The sequence below is a fragment of the Chelon labrosus genome, assembly GCF_963514085.1.
Source record: "Chelon labrosus genome assembly, chromosome: 20".
Classification (NCBI taxonomy): domain Eukaryota; kingdom Metazoa; phylum Chordata; class Actinopteri; order Mugiliformes; family Mugilidae; genus Chelon; species Chelon labrosus.
In genome coordinates this window covers 21,392,702-21,413,767 of record NC_140353.1, presented here as the reverse complement: position 1 = coordinate 21,413,767, position 21,066 = coordinate 21,392,702, and the positions used below count along the sequence as shown (strand labels likewise).

General features: G+C 40.1%; 2 protein-coding genes across 3 annotated transcripts in view; both read right to left on the bottom strand.

Moving 5' to 3' along the window:
- Window positions 1–307: 307 nt before the first annotated feature.
- On the bottom strand, window positions 308–5,514 carry bend3 (BEN domain containing 3). Its single transcript, XM_084569161.1, has 4 exons — window positions 5,058–5,514; window positions 4,077–4,131; window positions 3,768–3,946; window positions 308–3,657 (listed from the first exon to the last, which is right to left on the bottom strand). The coding sequence occupies exons 2-4, from the start codon at window positions 4,126–4,128 to the stop codon at window positions 1,426–1,428; spliced, it is 2,463 nt and encodes an 820-aa protein (XP_084425287.1). The 5' UTR covers window positions 4,129–4,131; window positions 5,058–5,514; the 3' UTR covers window positions 308–1,425.
- A 7,387-nt stretch (window positions 5,515–12,901) lies between these two features.
- Window positions 12,902–21,066, bottom strand: part of pdss2 (prenyl (decaprenyl) diphosphate synthase, subunit 2) — a 29,653-nt gene continuing 21,488 nt past the window's right edge. For both annotated transcript variants that reach the window (XM_084569159.1, XM_084569160.1), the window contains exons 6-8: window positions 19,153–19,284; window positions 15,483–15,518; window positions 12,902–13,275 (exon numbers count right to left, since the gene is read on the bottom strand). In XM_084569159.1, coding sequence (XP_084425285.1) covers window positions 13,120–13,275; window positions 15,483–15,518; window positions 19,153–19,284 — 324 coding nt within the window. In that variant the 3' untranslated portion in view covers window positions 12,902–13,119. The remainder of the gene's footprint in view (window positions 13,276–15,482; window positions 15,519–19,152; window positions 19,285–21,066) is intronic.

The window sequence follows — 21,066 nt, the reverse complement described above, 5'->3', positions numbered from 1 at the left end:
GAGGGGAATATTTTCTCACAATGACTATTTACAGGAGGATATTGCGCCATGTCACAAAGCTGAAATCATCTCAAACTGGTTTCTTGAACATGACAGTGAGTTCATTCTGCTTAAATGGCCTCTACAGTCACCAGCAATGTATGCAATAGAGACACCTTCATCAATCTGTACGCAAAGAATTAAGGCAGATCTGAAGACAAAAGGGGGTCTAACCTGGTAAAAGCAATGTGTACCTCGTAAGGGGGCCAGTGTGTTTATTCTATTTTAAAATAAATACAAAATGGTCAAAGTCAAGCAAATCTGCAGTGTCACATTTATTATTTTTATCTCCTCTCCTGGCCTTAAATATTTCATAGACCTGCACCAATTTCTAATTACTCAAACCCTATGAAAATAGTTATATAAACCGCTTGCTGTGAGATGAATGTGAAACATGAAAGAGATAAAGTTAGTCTCTATTTGAGGAACAGCAATTTAAACTCCACATGGCTACTTTGCCAATGAATATACAGCATTTGCTTTTGCGTTATCATTAGTTCATTTATAATGGCGCTTCTGTGTTTCCAGCTGCAGGCTCAGTGTGAAAAGCACCTTTTTCTTTTGTGATGATCTGCAAAACTACTCGGCTGAGTAGACCGTCCTGATGAGACAAGTGACCAGGGACTCCTCATGCTCACACTGCACCTGTACTAGAAGTTGCCCACTTGTGATGTGATCACGTAAGACACATGTGTGAACAGGGCCAAACCGATGTTTGTGCTGCACGATGCAGAGCTCACAAGGAGGTGTTCAGGATTCAGGACAGGCAGTCAGTATTTAGTATGTCCAAGTTACATACCTACAACAGGAACAGGTTAGTGCTGTCATGTAAAACAGTCCAACTGCATGTCATATTTATACTTGTGATTTTATTAGAAATTGGTTACCATGATCCATTGTCATGTTAAATTATCTTTATAATAGAAACTTCTATAAGAAGGCTTAACATAAGCAAATTGTTATTAAAACAGTGGTGGCACAATGCTACATCAGTAACTGCAATGGAAATATATCACATCATTGTCACTCATTTCTATTCAGAGAGCAAATGTGTGATCTATGCTGTTAGCTACTATCATTGTTATCATTTTTAAGGCTACAACACTTATCAACAAAGTACAGTATGTTAGGTTAGCTAGACAGTTTGGCTTATAAATAGGAGCAATTTGAACTTTTTATCCAACAATAATAAGACTACGTAAACTAGAACATCTACTGCTGTAGCCAGAAGGTAAAATATGAGTAAGAAGACTAGTGAAGAAACTCATAACAGCTTGGCTTCATCCTATATAGGACAGTTGGTAAAAGCTCAACAATGCGGTTTCAGCTTATATACTGTGCAATTCTTCTTGTGACAAAGTGTTGACTAACTGCAGAGTATTGTAACTAGGACACAGTGCTTGACCTCTTGGCCTTTTTAAGAATGTCACATTTCTTGCGATTAGGGCGCCGGCAGCGCTCGTCAATGCTTGGCACACATTCATAGTGCCACACCTCCTCCATCTTATCCACAGGATACACTGCTTCCACATAGTGACGGATCAGTCTCAGTCGTACAGGGTCAAGCTGCTTCTTATTGCAGGCACCTGAATGGTTGTACTGCAGCCGCAGGTTCTCCTGGGTGAAGAGCTCGGGGAAGAGGCGCACCAACAGGCGGGCAGCAAAGTTCCCAACAGAGAGGCTCTGCTGGACGATTTCCCGCACCTCAGTGTCTGTGAGCAGGTAGACGGAAGGTACAGGGAAATCAGGTTTGGATACAGTCAGTTCGTCCAGGGGAATTTTACAGAAGTCTTTGCTACTTTTCTCAGGAGGTAAAGAGGGGATATCTGGATCCTCTCTAGTGTTATCTGGATTCAGCTGGTTTAGCTGGCAAAGAAAGTCCTGGTCTGAATCTTGTCCGTACACTTTGCGTTGCTGCAGATAAGATCTCCTCTGCTCCGTGTCACGTCTCCTGCATCTCTCATCAAGTTTGCCCACAAATTCTAACATCCACACCCGGTCGTTTTTGGCTCGAGGGTAGACTAACTGCACATAATGACGGATCAGGTTGACACGAACAGGGTCAAGCTGCTTTTTCCCAAGAGAACCACTGCAGTTGTACTGCTTTCTAATGTTCTCGTGGGTAAAGAGCTCAGGGAACATAAGCACCAGCAGCCGAGAGGCAAAGTTTCCAATGGACAAGCTACATTCATAGTTGCTCTTCAGCTGTTCCCTGGACAAGATGAACTCCTGGGCAACAGTGAAGTCAGGAAGAGGAATCTCCAGATTGTCAAAATCCACAGGAGTAAGCAGCGACTTCTTGGACTTGCGACTAGGCCTCTCATATTCACTCACCTCCGGAACCTTAATAATAGAAACATCTTCAGGAAGGCTAGCCAGGTCATAGCCCTCGTCGTTGATGTTGTCAGGATCACTTCCATTGCCATTACTATGAGGACCATCAAGTGCATCTTCCATATGCTGAATGCACACCTGAAGCCAGCTGTCCTCAGGCACATCAGGAAAGTTTGCCTCCATATACTTTCTTATTAACTCCATCTTATCAGAATCCAAAATCAGCTGTCCCACGCTACTAAAACTGCTGGAGCCTTCTGGCATTTTGCCCTCTTCAAAAACCTCAGGGAAGAGACGGTGCATAAGAAAAATTACAAAGTCTTCAGGGGAGGAGAACTCATCCAACTCTTCTGTGACTTGCGTATTGAACGCAAAGTCTGACACAGCCAGGCTGCTCTGCTGGTTATCTACAGAGATATGCTCTTCCTGACCCTGCTCATTAATGAAGCGATAGGTCTGAGGATGCTCAGCTTTTATACCAGCACCTGTCATTGTTTGCTTCCTGAGCAGCCGGGCACTCTCCATGTCCCTCTGTGCCCAGAAGCGATTAAAGAAGTCATTGATCTGAAGGAGGCATTCTTCTTGCCACACGCTGTTGTTCTTGACCGAGGGGTAGCATACCTCGACGTAGTTGCGAATCAGCTGCAGATGGAGAGATTCCAGAGTTCTCTTGCTTGCCATGCAGTCATGAGAGCACTCCCTAGCTTTGAACAGCTCCGGGAACAGATGCACCAGCAGCCGACACCCAAGCTCCCCAGCACCGGACGTCTGCTCCATCAGCTGATTCAATTCGTCACTTGTTAGCAGATACTCAGGCGGAGGCTGGAACTCCGTCACCATCTCAGCTGGTTTGATCTGTTTCTTAATCCGCATGACTTCAAGGGTTAACAAGTCAACTTTACTGTGAAGTTGTGTCATGCTGGAATTTAAGGTATTGAGGATGAAAAACATTTTTTCAATAAGTGGATAAAGGCTAGAGTCTGTTGTGGAAGCTTGTCCTGCGCTGTCCGTGGGGGGACAGGTCTCCACCTGGCCGTTTTGCTCTGGACTTTGGAGTTTGGATGAAAAGACGCTACTGTAGTTGAGCTGATTCAAGCCACACTGACTGACTTGCTGCTCCAGACTTGGTGTGTTCCTCTTCTCCGAGATCCTGTGGGAGATGCTGAAGAGAGGCTTTCTGTAGGAGACTCTGGATTTCTCCTGAACACAGTCCTTCTTCTCTCCAGTGGTGGTGAGACAAAGAGGCTCATGTCTGCTGCTCTCATCTATCAGGTACCGCCTCATCTAGACAGAATAAGTAACATTAAAATATGCACAGATAGTAATAACACGTTGTATTTGGAATATACTTTTTTTTTCATATTAAGTTTGGTTTGGTTATGATTAGATATTACCTCGCTAGAGATTCTGGCTTTCTTGCTGCTAGTGGACTGGTCTGTATCAGTGTCAATCTCTGCAGATGACCGTTTACCAGCTCCGGTAGCTTCAGGAGATCCTCCCCCATCTCCTCGGGATGGCTCACAAATAACAAAGTCCTCCGTCTCTTCCTTAACGTCCTGGACATGCTTGTGTTCTGCAAATAATGCAACATTTACATTTCTTTCCTTGTAGTGTAGCCAAACCGTACTTTTTAAACTACAACACAAGTTAGTGGGAATGTCTGCTCAGCACTTAAATGCACATATTAGGGTTTTGAAACTTGCCTTTCTCAAGCATCGCTTCACCTGAAATTTCCCCATGCTCACAGGAATTCATAGCCTAGAAAGATAGGAACACAGGAAGTTAAGTCACGGGGGAAAAAAACAGGCGTTAACATACAGTATATAATGTGACAGTTGAGCTAAAGCAAATATTTGATTATAGTTACCTGACAGAAAATAATACTAGTTAGTAATTACTTAATAAATAAAAATGATGAACATTTAATTCTAGATTTATGTTAGGGACTTGGACTCTTGGTCTGACAAAACAAGACTTTTTGGTAGACATCTATGTGGAAATACGTAATGGTCCAATTAAATTATTTGCATTCATTTTAAATTTTGGTATTAAGACAATAATCAGTCAATTAATTTATAATAAAATACTAGTTGGCTGCAGTCTTAATATATGCATGGATCATATTAAAAGCTACATATTAACTATTAAGTTAATATGCATGTTGTGGTTGGTATACGCTACCGTTATGACAAACACCATGTGACCAGCTTGCAGCTAAACACATTTGGTTTTGTTTGAGCATGCTTGCGGTCTACCAGGGTCATCAGATGTAAAAATGTATTGTATTTCAACTAATTTTCTCCCTTAAAACATAAAGTAGATCCATCTTTGACAGAGAATAGTTCAGCCGTACGTGCCACCATACGCCGAGCTCCCTCCTAGCTCCCCTCCAGCGTTTATAACCAGCTACTTCCTCATTCTTCCGCCCATGAACCCTTGAACCAAAACACAACCAAACCAGCCGTGCGGGAGAAACTCTTCACAAAGCTCCGCCACAAACTTTACATTTTAACAACCATAAGCGCTACAGTGAATGTCCGTGCATGGGATTTTTTTTTATAAGCGCTACATCTTGTGTGTGAATTTTAATGACGCGGCAATGTTTGCGTGGACGAGTCCCCCCCTCCTGCTCTGACTCTTGGTAAATTAACGGTAAACGCGCGTGACCGGCGGTTTGAGCTCACCTTTACGAGTCCGTGCCATCTTTTAGGACTGTTAGCGAAGTGCTGAACATATCTGCGGGCTGTCACGGTACTTTATTTGCAGGTAATTGTTATTCTTGTTGTTGATGTTTTTTTCTCGCTCGGCTTCTGTGCTTTCTCGCGTGACGTGACGGGGCGCGCGCGCTGCTGTGTCACTTCCGCACAGCTGTGGAGAGAGAGGAGTGAAAATAAACCGGACTACAATTACAGTTTTATTACTGTCTGAAGAAACTACATCGCGGTTAAACTCACACAGCTACATCAAAAATAAAAGAACTACCTTTTGAAAAGTATTTAATTGCAGGTGTCACTGTGGTCATGTACCTGCACGTTGCAACCTAAACTGTCTCAATTTTGAGATTGACAGAATGTCATAACATTTAATAAAACATATTCAAAGTCGACGTATGTTATTTAGTGAAATATATTAATTGTTAATTAATAGTTTAATCATAAAATTTGCACAGTGTAGCCTCACCAAACACATTGCTAGTTGAAATAGAGGCTTCAGTGCTGCTACTGGACTAAGCTAAGCTAGGCTACATTTTAGATAAGATAAGACAGGACTTTAGCATTTAGCAACACTATTTTAGCTTTCTCCTTTTTTCTTTTTATTTTCTATGACTGAAATTTAGCTACTCACATTTTTATGTGTGGTTAAAAAAAATACCAACATAACCAAACAACTAAAATAACTAACAAAAATTTATTAATTTCAATAACAGCCATTCGTGTGGGGGAAGAAAAACAAAACAGAACAAAGAGCTAGCCAAATTTGGCTTTTATATTTTGACTGGTTTGGGTTTTTGATGTTTTCTTTGAAACAGCCTGATAATTTTCTCCTACTTTAAATATTAAAATATGCTATGAATAGTTTATTAAAGTAAATAATATATACTTAAAATAAAAACGTTTAACTTAAAGCAATTATTTTCTTTTCTGAAGTCACTTTTTTAAAACTCAGTTTTCTTAAATTTACTATTAATTGACAAAAAATGTATATGCCACCTTATTATGTATACATACTTTAAAATTAGTTGTGGAAAGTAACTCAAGTACATTTACTTAAGGAGCCGCTTTAAGTATAAGTACAGTTCAAGTCTTTGCACTTTACCTACATTAATATCTGATACTTTACTTTAGTATAGTATTTACACTTTAGTATGGTATTTACACCTGCACTACAATTGTCTTACTATTATAACTTGGTTTTTAAATCTGCAATGACCGTAAAACATTGTCAAACAACAACCTGAACCTATCAGTCTATCCCATCTTGACCAGCAGCATTAAAATGCATAGCGTATCTCAGCATACTGCCCTCTGAAACTCATCTATTGACAAATTTATGATTTGATTTATGATATGATAAAAATTACCTATGACCCAACTATTTCACACAATGGGTGTTTTTCTCCTTACACCGTAAGTAAAATTAGCTGATGATGGTTATGATGGTTAATTTACTTTTACTGCAATAGAGCATTGTTCATTGCTTGAATTCTTCTTCTTCCTGTCTTCAACACTCAGCTCGGGTTTGTTGACAATGTATACTGTAACCAGTACTTTATAACATACATGATCACATACTTTAATGAAGTCAGGTATTAAACTAAGAAGACATCTGATATGATTGTATTTGTCTATGTGCTGCTACTGGTTACTAGAATCCCTATGTATTTCTCTCAAAGAAAGTGAAAATATTGTGCTCATCACCAAGGAAAAATAGACCAGTAAAATCCTCATATTTCACACGCTAATTTATGTCATCTTCCTCAGAAACAACATCGGAACGACAATAATGTGTCGACAAAATATTTAGGATGCATTCATGACTTGATTTGAATTCCTGGAGTTATAAACATGCCACATAACATGACTGTAAAATGGGGGTATTGCGAAAATGAATGTAGGCTTCCTTTCCAAATTTGTAAAAAAAAGTTAAAATTCTTTAGTTTAAAATAATCACATATCGTATTTGCACCAGATCAGTTTAATTCAATTCTAATTCTACAAATTGTTTGTTATTTCTTTTGTTTTAGGTCTATGTATTTTAAAAGAGTTTGATCTTACAGGCTCAAAGTAGCAGCCATGCTATCAAAAGCTACTGAGAAACACATACCCATTGTTCTGTACAGGTTGAAACGCTAAAACAAAATTATGTGGACAACATCGCCCTCAAGTGGAAAAATATTGCAACAAAATATTGAATGAGCTTTAATAGTTCCTGTCTGTTGCTCTGGCATACCAGGAGTATCTGGGCTTTGTGTAAACCAGGAGGCTCATCAGATTCCGCCTTATTCAAAATCAAACATGCTATATTGTGCAGTGATAATGCGTGTGATGTCGACTGCATCCCGCAATTATTGCAACTGTGCAACTAATTATTACTGAGGTATCGATCTGTCTGAATTTGCCATGATTTTTTACAAAAAAAGGAAAAAAAGCTGTCATTTATGCAATGAAAAGCATGCAGAAGTTTAAATTTGAAGCTGTCTATGGGGAGTATACTTGTCTAAAGACAACCATCAGTCTTAAAGACAGCAGGTCAGGAGTGTTTATGTGTGCTGACCTGCTGTCTGAATAAAATACTCTGATATAAAGGGGTTGTTCTTTTCAACCACTCTCACTAGAAATCTCATTACAGAAACAGTAAAGCCATCCATATCACAGCATTATATGACATACCATGTTCAGACTGTGGAGTTAAAACTTTACAGAGATTTTATTATTATTATTAATATGGAGTTTTATTGACAGCCAAAAGCAACTCAGGGAAATGATTGATAATAGAGGGGAAACAAATGGATCAGTGCCATTTATTGCAATCAGAAGTTTAATTTGGATAGTAGAAGTTGAACAGAGCTGGTTACTTGAGCTAAGCTTGAACTAGTTCCCTCTTTGTCAGTCTGAGATGAACAAAAGACTTTGCCATGATTCTATCAATTCTATCACCCAATGTTCTGTTCTCAGCCACAAATATGTCGATACGGAGATGATATAACAAGACAACGTGTGGCTGGTGTGGTTCTCATTATTCGGCTAATGAGCTGTCTCCATGGCAGTCTGATCTGTCAGCCAATGAAGCGAGCAGGACCTGTGCAGGGGGGAAGCACGGCCCAGGGTCAGCCAGGCGGCGGCATGCGACGAGGGGCCGGCGTGCAGCACTTAACACGGGGAAGAGCTCGTTAAAGTGTCATTTTTGGCCAATATGCTCGTCTGTGTCGAAGAGGCCAATCAGCCATACTGTTCCCATCTCAGGAGAATGACTTTCATCCATCATCGTCACCTATATGATGATATTAGCAGGTGTTTACTGATAGACCATTCAGAGGAAGACAAATGGAGATTCTAATGTCACTACACACTCGTATTCACTCATTTTGCACACAGGACTATTCCTAATAGGGTCACATGGGCTGCAAGGACTCTTTTCCATTATGCACTAGGGAGGGAAGCAGAGAGAGAACATGACTACAACATCAGCCCATCACAGGATTTAAATTTAAAGGACTCAAAAAGATATAATCATTCACATATGTGAGAATCTACCGTATGCCTTTGTCGTTGTGCTGAGGAAACTTGAATCCCATACAAACAAATAGCTGCAAACCTGTAACACCTGTCACAGTAACACATAGTTTACTTCCAGCAGCAATATGGAATGTACAGTCACAAGGAAGAAGATGTTCTGAAGGTGCAGCAACACATTTTCTTTCATTTTTACTTGGCTTACTTTTTTTTTTTTTTTTTTTCACACCAATGAGTCTCAGGCTGAAGAAACATTGCAGTTATTTAAAAGGACCCACACACATGAACAGCACTCAAGGGATTGCTACCTTTTGATTTTCCTTTATTTGTAGATAATAAATAATCTACTGGTGCATTTTAGATCATTTTAGAATAAGTCAGAAAGAAATGCTACTTAAAACATTCTGGAGTCGGAGGGCTGTAGTGCTTTACCAAAAAAAAAAAAAAAAAAAAAAAAAGATATGAGCAGCTCCTACACTTCCCACAATGCAATCTAAACATCTTGTATGAGACTCTCTATGCCTGTAAACAAACTCAAACAGTCAAAGATTGCCAAAAAAGGATTTGGTGTACATATGGAAGCCCTTCCACAGCCATAGCAGATATTTTCCCACAGTTTTCGCTTGAAGCTTTCATAATAGCCCTCATTGCATTTCATGAATGAGTGAACTGATCATTAATGAAATTTTAATCACTGATTTTGCTCCACATGCTTTGCAAACCTTTTCCCAGAATATAAGCTCTGTCAGCCTGGAGGGCTTTTCATGACTCAGCATATGAAAAAATATTTTAAAAGATGATTTATAAACCACTATTAAGGCATTAATAAACAGGCTTTAATAAACTGTTTGGAAAGTGTGTCCTGCCATTTTGAATAGCAGTGTTTTTCTGTGCTATTCAGTGCCTCAGCCCGCTCTAAAACAACGTTATTGATTTATTTCAGTGGGAGTTCCTCATGATGCTGCTTCTTAAGGTTCACTTTAAAAAAAAGTTCGCAAAAACATTTCCGAAATAAAACATTTGGCATTTCATTGAACCTTGTGACTTTAAGGCAGGCTGCATCTTTTCTGTCAAACTAACAAGTTAACATCTTTAGCAGTGTTTCCACGTATGTAATGGAATCTGTTGTACTGCGCTGTGCTGACCGACTCTCTCTTCTGGACCCTGCTGTAATTACACCACTCATCGTCTGGGCCAGGCACACTAGGCCACTGTTAGCCACTTCGTGTTTTGGATGTAAACTTATAGTCTTGCCAACTCTTGCTTTCATGACACCCAAGACTCTCCCACTGGAAACTGTAAGCAAACACAGAGTCAGGTTTCTGCTGTGCAGGATATAAACCTGACAAACCTCTCCCCTTCTTCTTTCTGCTCTTTATTTCGGCTGCTCAGGAGATATCAAAAAGATTAATGCTGGCAGCAGCAATGTTGCCTGGGAAGAAAAAAAAATCTATGATTTCTGTTCTACATTAAACATTTAAATTTACCACTGGAAGAACTCTGTTTTCCTCTCGATGTTGAAAACAAAAACCTCTTCCCATCAAATCCTCTTTTGCAGCGCTCTGTTGATTTCTGCTGGGAGTGTCCATGCAACAGTTTCATTGCTCAGGCCAGACCTCGTCTTCTGAAAAAGTTTGTTCAGTAACTATATTTGTCATTCTGGCAGTGCCCCAGCCTCTTTCCTTGTTTGGTCCTTTTAACTTTCCATGTAACTTTCCTCATGTCTCCTCACGGCATGGATAAATATTTCATGAAGAGCCTGAGGCTTTCCCTGGCACATCCAGTACCTCGCAGTACCCAGGAAGGCCGAGCAGCGGAAACCAAAACAGCGGAGGAAGTGGACGTACAGCCCAGCAACAGACAGGAGCTTGTTTTTGAAATAGTTCACTCGACATCACCTCCTCTTACTTCAACTCCACCTTGTTCTCTCATATCCTATCATCTCCTCTCCTGTCTCATCCACCCGCCTGTTTCTTCCTCACATCCACTTTTCACCTTCAGCCCCGTTTTTTTGAAAAAAACTTACTATCTGAAGCATCTGATCATGTAATTATATCTAACATGTTAAGAAGATACTTTGAAAAACAGCAATACTCCTGTTGAATAGCAGTGTGGAATCTTTGATTGCAGCTGTTTCAAGCTGTGAATCATTGGTTTACAGACAGGACAGGACTAAGTTACAGTTTTCTTCACATGGTGCAACTCAGATGCAACTTATAGTTTTGTGTTGGAGTTTTTCTTGTAGTTTTTCTACCTGAATGCCATAAATCACTCTCCAATCTTCTTGTGATATCTCTTATAGTCATACACTATACTCACCTGTAATAGAACTACGATTGTCGCTAACAATTTCATTCCCCTGTGCTCTTGTTTATCCCTATAACAGTATGACCAATCTCTAAACCCACTAAACATTTCTACAATTCATAGTTTGAATGCTAGTCCTGGTGCATGTATGCTTTAATCAGTTATAAATATGAATTCATCTCATTCCTTCTCTCTTCTTTCTCTTTTTCTGTCTCTATCCAGGTGACCTCAAGCATGAGCTGGGATCTGCTCAAGGTCTCTTCCTGTTAAAAGGGAGTTTTTCCTTGCCATTGGTAAAGTTTCAGGCGGGTCCTGCAAAGCGTCTTGAGACAATTTGTATTGTAACTTAAGCTATATACATAAAACTAACCTACAACTAAACTTCAAAAAAAGTCTAATTGCACAGTGAGACTGTATTTAAACACAGTGGATCTTGGCGCTTAATGCTAACAGCATATAACGGTGTAATGTTAACCGTTTTCATGTTTTACCAAACTAAGGCATAATAAATAAGTCAATAAATATTTTGACTTGATGTTCTCGCCTATATATGCAAAGCCAGGGGCTCACTAATGTATTTCTAAATTTCAAGGCAATCACTCCAACGGTTGAATATATTTCAATATTTCAACAGACATTTAAGACATTTTCAGCTTATTAGACCTTATCCTCTAGGAGCCATGAATGTCTGTTCATAATGTAATGCAGATCATCACTGAAAAAGTGAAAATTTTTACATGGTCTTGAAACCAGAAAACTTCAGCCAGTGGTTTTTGAGATATTTTAGTTTGGACCAATCTAAGACCATCTGCATTTAAAAAATAAAATAAAATAAAACCTACAACTAGAACAAACTGTGGACAAGATGTACCTTAAAGGCTGCCATGCTCATCACATATTTCTGTAATTTTATAACATTACTGACAGGAACATCAGAAACTGGAACTCTTTGGAACACATTTCCTAAATCAAATATTCTGTTTAATCTAGGTACTAGTGCCAATCTTTGTAAATTTAGAGACGTTCTGACGTGGTACCAGCGTACACTGCTGTTTTCTGGAACTACACAGAACCCTCTTTGTTAGCTGTGTATGCTCAGTCTTGTTTTTCTCTTGTCCTGTCTCCAGTGCTCTGTCCTTCAGGTGTGGTCTGGATGTGACAGACAGCTGCCAGCAGTGGCCTGGTTTCACACCTTGACTGCATCCCCCTCCGCAGACAGCAGCCTGGGAAACCACAGGCCACCAGGCTGGCGCCAGCCTGCACGGCTTAGAGCAGGGCAGCCGGCCCAATCAATACCTCTGCATTTCCTGTCCATTTGCTCAGGTCTCTTCATTAATAATTACTGCTTGGCGGAGCTTCAATGCGCTCGCTGGCTGGGCCAAGGGGAGAGGCTGGGTGACCTTTCCCCGCCCCTGGGTAGACTTGGATCACATGCACGGGCACAGGGACAGACATAACAAGGCAACATAGATGACATTACTCCTGATTCATGCCAAGTCCCTGTGTAGAGGGAGGATCACGCCAAATTCCATTAAAAAATAAAGTTTTTTGCAGCTGTGCTTATCAGCAGAGGCACATACCTGGTAGAACATGACTTTGAGACATTTTTACAACTGGTGTGGTGCCACTGTTCAATTTGGCAAACGCCCACTATATCCAGCAGCTATGATTTCAGCCTCATCCGTGCTGCACAGTAACAAGCAGGTTGAACCAATTCTAAAAAAAAATGAAATTTTGTTAGAATAAGTACTGCTCGGTGCATCCTTTGCTGTTCATGGCACATGTTCCAGATGACAATAACAATTCTTCAAAACATCTTAAATTACGTTCTGCCTGGTATGTGCCTCTGCTGATAAGCTAGGTAACAATAAACTGCCAGGTTTTTAAATGCAGCCTGGCGTGATATATTCTCCATGCAGAAGAAGTGTTCAAATCAGAGCCAAAAAAATAAAAAATAAAAAATGGCACGACGCTGGGGTAATGTATTTTTATTTAATGATGACCATTTATAGGTATTACATTTCTGATGCACTCTGTCATGCATGTCAGAGCAGAACGCTTCCTCCAGACATGAGCCAGCATCTGGATCACAAGAAGTTCATTTGTGTCCTCAGTGTCAACTGTTTGGTGGTTCTGGTCCTGTAAGGCTCTGCAGACAAAGACACTCCAGGCTGCACAGGAGTGTGTGACTGCGCGTGTGTCCAGGTCAAAATTTGGTGACGGCGGAGGCGATGTTCTCCAAGGCGGATCGAGCCTCGGAGGAGGGGAAAGCCTGGATGGCCTCCAGAGCCTTGTTGCCATGGTAACAGCACAAGTCCACCGCTGAGCTCACGCCTTTCTCCGACTTAACTGCTGCCAAAAGCTGCGGAGGGACGAAAACACACATTAGTTTGTCATGTTTGTGTCACTTGTGTTACTATCCAGCTGTCAACACAATAAACTGTTAGGAGCCAGAGAAAGTTGGCTGAGTCTCACAATGAGTAGCAAAGTATTTCTTTTAATAACAGAAAACCCATTGTATAACCGACTCATGTATGCCTCTGGTGCCACTGAAGGCAGCTTACCACATTTAACTACAAGGGTAACATTTCAGACTCATCAGAAGTTATATATTTTTTTCTAAATGACAGTGTGAAATGTAATGCCCTGGATTCGATGTCTTTGCAGGTGTTACTCTCATAGCTCGCAGCTCTCCTGTCTCATCAGTCGACTAATGATGGCACCAGATCACAGGACGGCTGCACAGCCTGCTTTTGCCACAATTCAGGTAATGAACTGAACAAAGTGCGAAGCGTGAAAATGACAGTGTCTTGCCCAACTAACGATGTTGGTAGTATTTGCCGTGACTTTACATGACATCCGTCCTTTATGTTTAAATATTGTAGCTTAAATATGTGAATGATTTGAATTTCAATTAGATTTTTGTATTTAGTTTTAATTTAAACTAATTTTGATCTCAGTGAGATTGCTTTATCATAAACCTGGATGGACGTCACTCCACATATAGATTTTATACATGAGGAACATCGAGTCAAATCATCCAAAACAGCAGCTTGAAGAATGCAGCATGAGTGAATTTGGGCGTCTCCTTGTGCCTTACTGCTGTTATGTCGGGACATCGTTTTGCTGAGGGCGCTTTACCTCATGAATACTTGAGGTGGAAAAGCCCCGAAGGCCTTACTTCTTTAAAAAAAAAGAAAAAAAAAAAAAGAATAAATAAATAAAAATTCAGGTGCCAAACTTATCATCACCCTGGCGGCTCATTTAATTGATTATTTTTCACTCACTTCACACCTTCTTGCTGGTTTTATTATGCATTATCTCCACGTTTCCCCGTCTCTTAACATCTCCTGTTTGCTTGTTACATTTGATAACTTAATAAGATCCACATCCTGTTTCTTTCTTTGCAGCCGCACGCACCTCCTGCGAGTTGTGATCTCATCAATATTCAGGTGTAGCACATGAGAACAATTTATTCTGTGCATGTGAGAATGTCAGGTGTGCAGTGCTTTTCAATAAAATCGAAACGGGATCATTCATGAAAAACATGATGAAAACATAAAGAAATGAATAAAACTAAATACAGAGACAACAGATATGTTTTTATTTAATGCTAGAACTTCTGCTGGAAGACAATGGCTTACCTCAGGTAAAGTGCATCATCCTCACTTCTTTCGTATAATATCAAGCTCTACCAAACCTGGACTCCTTTCCCTTTCATAATGGCCAGATTCACAGCTAGCAAAGCTGTCTGCTAAAGTACGACTACTGTTTTTTGGGTGGTTGTACTTGAAAATGAAAGACTTATCGATTAAAAGCACAAGAGTACAAAAGGGGAGTTTCTGTAAACACGTGTCATTTATCAGAGTTAATAGACGTACAGGTAGAAGCTTTAGTTATTATGAGGTCTCTGCGCTGAATAAAAGCCAAGTCTTAAGCTTTACACCACCCCAAAATTTGATTTCCCTCCTTCCTGTCCCGCTCTCAGCTTTCCTCCTTGGGTCCCCTCACCTCTTCGCGTCCCCTTTTCGGCAGGTCCGCTGAAGGAGAATCTCTCACAATGCCACTGTCTCAGAGCCTCAGTGTCTCCTCCACAAATAGGCCTCGGTAACTAATCCTTCCTGCTCTGGTTTCAGACGGGACCAGATAACCCCCATCCACCCCCCCTAAACCCCACCCCACCACCATCAGACCCCTCCTCTGTAGCTCCAGTCTCCGTTTGCACCCCATATCGGTCCCCTCCTCGCCTCGCGCGCTGACTTTGGAGAGCTCATTTCGCAACTTTGATATGAGTTACAGTGACAATACATCCTGTTTCTCTTTGATCGCTCTGTCAGGTGCAATGCCAGACAGTTAAGAGGTCAAAACAAGGAAATACAAAGAATGTGGCCATCTTTAAAACTTGTGTCAGACTTTTTTTTGAAAACATGAACAGAATGTTGCACAAGAGCAACAGAAGCTGCAACAACAACAACATCTGTATAACATGAATCAAGAGTTCATTCAGAGTTTAGAACTCTCTGCAGAGACAATGTTGTAATAGTGGAATACATTAACTAGTGCGCTTACCTTTGAGCAATCCAGTTGATTCCTCAAAGATGTTGCCTTCACAAGAAGAGAGAAATGACAGTTGAGGATCTGTTAAGTTACTTTAAAAAGACACAATTTGATGAAAGTGAATAATTCAAAAGCAGCACGTTTCTTTAACCCTATTGGTACCCTGTGGAATTTGCTCCTGTTCTCTTCACCTACAATAATCAGCACACAGGGAATAAAACTGTGTCTGTCCAGTGCTGCAGCATAGAATACAATAAAAGTGCATCAACAAGGAGAAAGACACGATCAAATACTTCACTTGAAAAAAACTATCTTCTCTTCAAGAACAAGTCGGATAAGATTTAGAGCTTGACAGTTATTTACTCCGAACCGTCCAAGGCTTTTAATCCACATGTTGAAGACCACAGTGTCTGAGTAATTCAGAGAGTAAACTTGGTACAAGTTGGTCCGACCATGACCTGACAAGTTGTCACTTAAGAAGGTCCTGATTAGACCAATGTAACTCTAAAAACACTTCATGTTCTGAGAGAATTAACCTATCCAAACCAAGTACACCTGATATGCAAGAAGCCATGCAAGAAGACATGTTCTGGAACAAAAGATATTCAATCAACGGTCCTGAAAACATCCCATTCTTTCTTTAGTATCCTCCGCCTTATAAATCTCTGTGAACTGCTCTGTTTTATTCCAAACATGCAACCTTTACTGGCCTTCAGAGTCCTTCCACTACAGCCCTGATAGATTCTTTTTAATCAGCACTAATACAACTTTTCTGCCTGGCAGAGCAATTATGGATGAAATCTTCGTCTATATTCATTTAAAAGCTAGCAATGAACGTATTAACCACCCACTTACTTTTGAATAACAGCTAGTGTGGAATTTCTTCAATTTAAAAAAAAAAGAAAAAAGTATGCTCTTTTATGAAATCACTGGTTAAAGCTAAATCTGAGACTTGGAATGCAATTCTAGAGCACCTCCTGTCCCTGCAGCAGACACTACAAGACCAATGTGGAATTTGCCTCTTTTAACACTATAAACTATTTGACAACAGTTCAATTATCCAGCATACCCTCAATTTAAATCTTGATACGTTTCTCCAGCTACTTGGACCCTTGCATTGCTTGCGACACATTAATTAAACCCAGTCTTTTAACAGTGCAAAGCTAGAGCCTGCTGCAAATATTTACATATTTTCTTCACCTGGCTCTCAGGTCCTAATTTAGACAAAAATTCCAAAATGCCCTTCTTATACCGGTGTTGTCGCATGTCTCATTAAAACAAGAACAAATTAAATTTAGGACAAGAGGAAAGTCTGCTCTTTTCAGGAAAATATGGACATCAGTTCTGTAATACTCTTCTATAACTCCATAGTTACTAGAAGAGAGACATTTAGTAGTACATGTATCCATTAGTGTGGAAGAGTCTAAGCTCTATATTCTTCTAACCTTCATATTGAGACAATTTACTGTATGTAATTAGCGCAGACACTTCAACAAAGAGGTTGAATTATTTAACAGCACCTGTTACACTTTACCAGCTATGAGTATTTTATGGGACTGAGCTCATCTAATGTTGCATATAATAATGGACCTAACATTTAAGTGCCAAGTCTCAGCACTGAGTGGGTTTACGTCAATATACCGTACAACACAGTGTGGGATTTATGGCCCGAGCTGAGTTCTCTTGTCCACAAAATTTCATAGCACTGTTAACCCTGTGTTAATCCTGCACATGACAAATAAACCTGAATCTGAATCTGAATCTGAATCTGGGATTTGTAGGATTTCTAACACCTACTACTCAAAGACTGGACAGATAAAGCGTAAGTCAAACCAAATATTATTATTTTTTTTGTATTCTGAATAAAATTAAATATAAATTTTTGATATTATGGGAAAAATTCTTGCAGCCTTTGCACTGACTGCCTGAAGTCTTTGACCCACAGACACGTCCCTGGTGTTGCTCTCCCAGGCCTTCACTTTCTGGTCTTCTTTGTTGTGTGGTCTTTTTTTTTTTTTTTTCTTTTTTTGGTTTTCTGCGAGTGGAATTATCTTTTTTTTTGTTTCATGCAATATAATTTTGCAAACTTCATCTTGCTTTTCTGTGTTAGAGTCTTACCAAGGACTTTTCCTTTTGTGTTTCTGGGCATGAAGTCTTCTGTTGACTGGTGATAAAGTATAAAGTGCACTTGAGTCCATTGGACACTGACAGATATATTTATTTTTTTTGTTCTTTTAGTGGTTAAGAAATTTAGGTTACGTGATACGAATCTAGCTTTTCAGTGCAGAGTCTTACGTTTAATTTGCATCCAAATTGGGGGAAAGGTGTAGGAACTACAACCGCATTTACTGGACACTTGATTTCATGGTTGGTTTCATGGACACGTGACCAATATTCCAACATTATTTCTTCAGCAAGTAAAAGGTCAGTAGTTGTTTCCAAGTGTGGAATTTGCATTTGTAAACTCGCCAATTCAACAGTCTGGGACACACCGGTGAGCCCTGCTACATTGAAAGACTTGGACAACAGTGGTGGATGATCTCAGGATCCTTGCCACGGTAAAAGAAGATCCCTTCACAACATCCAAGTAAAGGACACTCTCCAGAAGGCGGCCCTGTCTTTTATCCAGGTCAATATAAAAAGCAGACTTCACAAAAACAGGTACACCGGGCTCCACACAAGGGGAGAACCATTCATAAACTACAGGAATACAAAAAACAGATTAGACTTTGCCAAAAAGCATGTTAAAAAAAAAATAAAAATCAGACAGTTCTTTATTAGCATCCTTTGGGCAGATAAAAACTGAGATCAAACTTGTACCAGAATAACAAGGAGAAAGTATGGAGAAGGATTGGAGAAAGCATGCAACCCGTGTAACAAGGTGGAGACTGTGTCAAGTATGAGCATATATTACACGATTTCCAGTAGCACAGTTTCACTGATTTTTATTGATGAAGTGTATGGCTATATACTGTTCTGCTCAGATTCAATCAAATGAAAGTGAAAAACAAAAGTTGGTGAAAGGTGCTTCACAGTGCAGACTGCACAATGGCCCAAAATGTACAGTATTTGAAGATAAAAACCTGAGTCAGTCAACCAGATATTAAACTGAATGAGCTGCATTTCACTTGCTGAAGATAAACGAAAAGCAAAAAGCCTTGCAGACAAACAACAACGGAACACGGCTGGGGTAAGGGTCTGGCAAAGCATCACGAAGGAGTAAACCTGCAACAGATTCTGGACAAAATATAAAAAAGAAACATTTTATTTATGATTGTGTTCATTTCTCTAACCACTTCCGATCCCTTGAAAATGGGTTGTAATTCCAACACCTTTCCTCCAGTATGGATGTGAAAAGTGTAAATCTAAAGACCTGAAGTTTTTTCACCATGCTACCAATCTTTGTTTTCTTTCATCAGAAACTTTGTTTGTTTTTTTATGCCTGATTTTTGAATCTGTGGTTTGCTATGATCTTTTTTTAATTGCACGGTCGCTGCTTCTACTTTGCTTCTTGTATTGCGAGACAAATGGATCTCAAATTAAATGGCAACTCTCCGTTTACTACGTGGTCATGAGCATTTTGTACATGAACCAATGAAACAACTGCCCAAGAAACTGGCAACACAGGCACAACCACCAAATCCTGCTGCTCCAGTGGCGTCATGGACCATCCTTACTGTACCTGCTGCAGCTGCTGATGCCACCTCTCCTTGCCGACGATCTGACGGTGGAAGACCACGGGGGCGGCGCTCAAACTAAACGACACCGTCTCTCCCATGCTGCTCTTCACAAACGGCTGCAGGTCAGAGTTCAGCTACAGAAAGGGAGAGCGCATCGGTCAATGAGGAGTCAAACACATCGAGATTGTACTTTGTAACATCCAGGTTACCAATTAAACCAACACAGTGAGTGAAAATGGCCGAGGCTTCATGTTGCCTGTCTACACTCGGAGTGGCCCTGTTAATGAGCTGCATGATGAACAGTCTGGTGAAAGCCTCGGCCGGTCTGATGAGGATGGTTCTCCTTCAAAGACCTCATTTCTGCTTCCTCCCATGCTGAGATTCCCTGTAGCCACTGAGGCCTGCAGACAGGCAGCTACGGGGAGGCTCAGCAGGAGAGGACAGCCTAATGCAGCATTGTGAGTGGGATCATTACGAATGACTTGTAGACTAGAACCCAAGAGACTCAGCTGAAAACCTCTGAACCCTAAAAAATGTTTGAGCATCTGCGTTATCTGGCGCATTAACATTACATACTAATGACATTTTAGTTAGGAACAAATCAACCTTCTACCTCATTCCACGTTTTTATGTCCACCTCTGATGCAAGAATAATAAGGCACTTAAATCTAATGCTTCATATTTTCATCGGTTCTTTTTTAGTCCAAATATAACACTGCTTCCCCTTTTTTCTAAAAATCAAGTACAGTGTGAAACATTTGATGAAAAGACATACTAAAATTGTTCAATTAAAATAAGGCCAATTATTCATCCAGGCAGAGGAGGAAAAGAAGTCAGACACTGGTGCTATATGTAAATCAGTATCTTGTTCGGTGCAGACTTATTCCTTAGCTTTTACTTCACAAAAACCGAAGTACGTTTGTCAAGAAGACCATAGGCTGCACTGAAGGCCCAGAAAACTTAGTTTCAATTTTAAACACACTGGCCCACATACAACAGCAGCTTTTTTCCCCCCTGAATCCTTTATGTCTGAAAAAGTGGAGTTATTTCATGTTTGAAAAACCATCAGCTATTTTTTTTTTAACTTATGGGTTGTTGGTAGCTTCAACTAAATGTCCATACTGAGAAATATGTCTTACTACCGCAGATGCAATAAATAGCACATGAGTGAGAAAGTTTGTGTGCTAAAAATAAGTGATAAGCTGCATTTAATACATTCAACAACTTTACAAGAACAGATGTCGGAACAGGAGTGTGTGGGTTTTTCTCTATAGCTCATATATACATATTTGTGAATTCATTAGCAACTTCATTAAAGGTAAAGGTAAAAAGTAACAAGCTGTTAGTTCTCAAGAGAAGAAAAGATAATTATAGTTTGGTGGATTTCACATTAATGGAGCTACAGTGTTTCTGTGGGTCGTGCAAACTTTATGCCTCCGATTCAGTGAAACAAGGAGTCAAGCACGTAGCTTGTAGTTTGCCGCAACTGCTAGATAATTCACAGCAAGTGCCGGCCAGTTTGAGGAATCATGGTAAATTATATCCAAAAAAACAAAGCTGTAACAAGGGAAACCGGACTTGTAGAGTTTCTTTAAAGACATTTTGCCACAAGCAGCTACTTGGATGAGTGGTCTTCAAGAAACTCCAGCTGCTCTTGTTTCAGCTTTGTTTTGTGGATATACTATGACCTGGATGACTGAGACTCATCACATACATGGTAATTTCTCTGTCTGTGTTTTAGTAGATTTCTGTTCTTTTGAAGTATTCCCGCACGGCAAACCTTAATGTAAATAGCAAGATGGCTCACTCTGTGTAACAGAAGAGGCTGTGCTTCGACATTGAAATCCTTTAAAAGGTGCCAGAAAATGGAAAAACCGTACAGACGTCCAAATCACAGGGGTCAAAATACTTACATT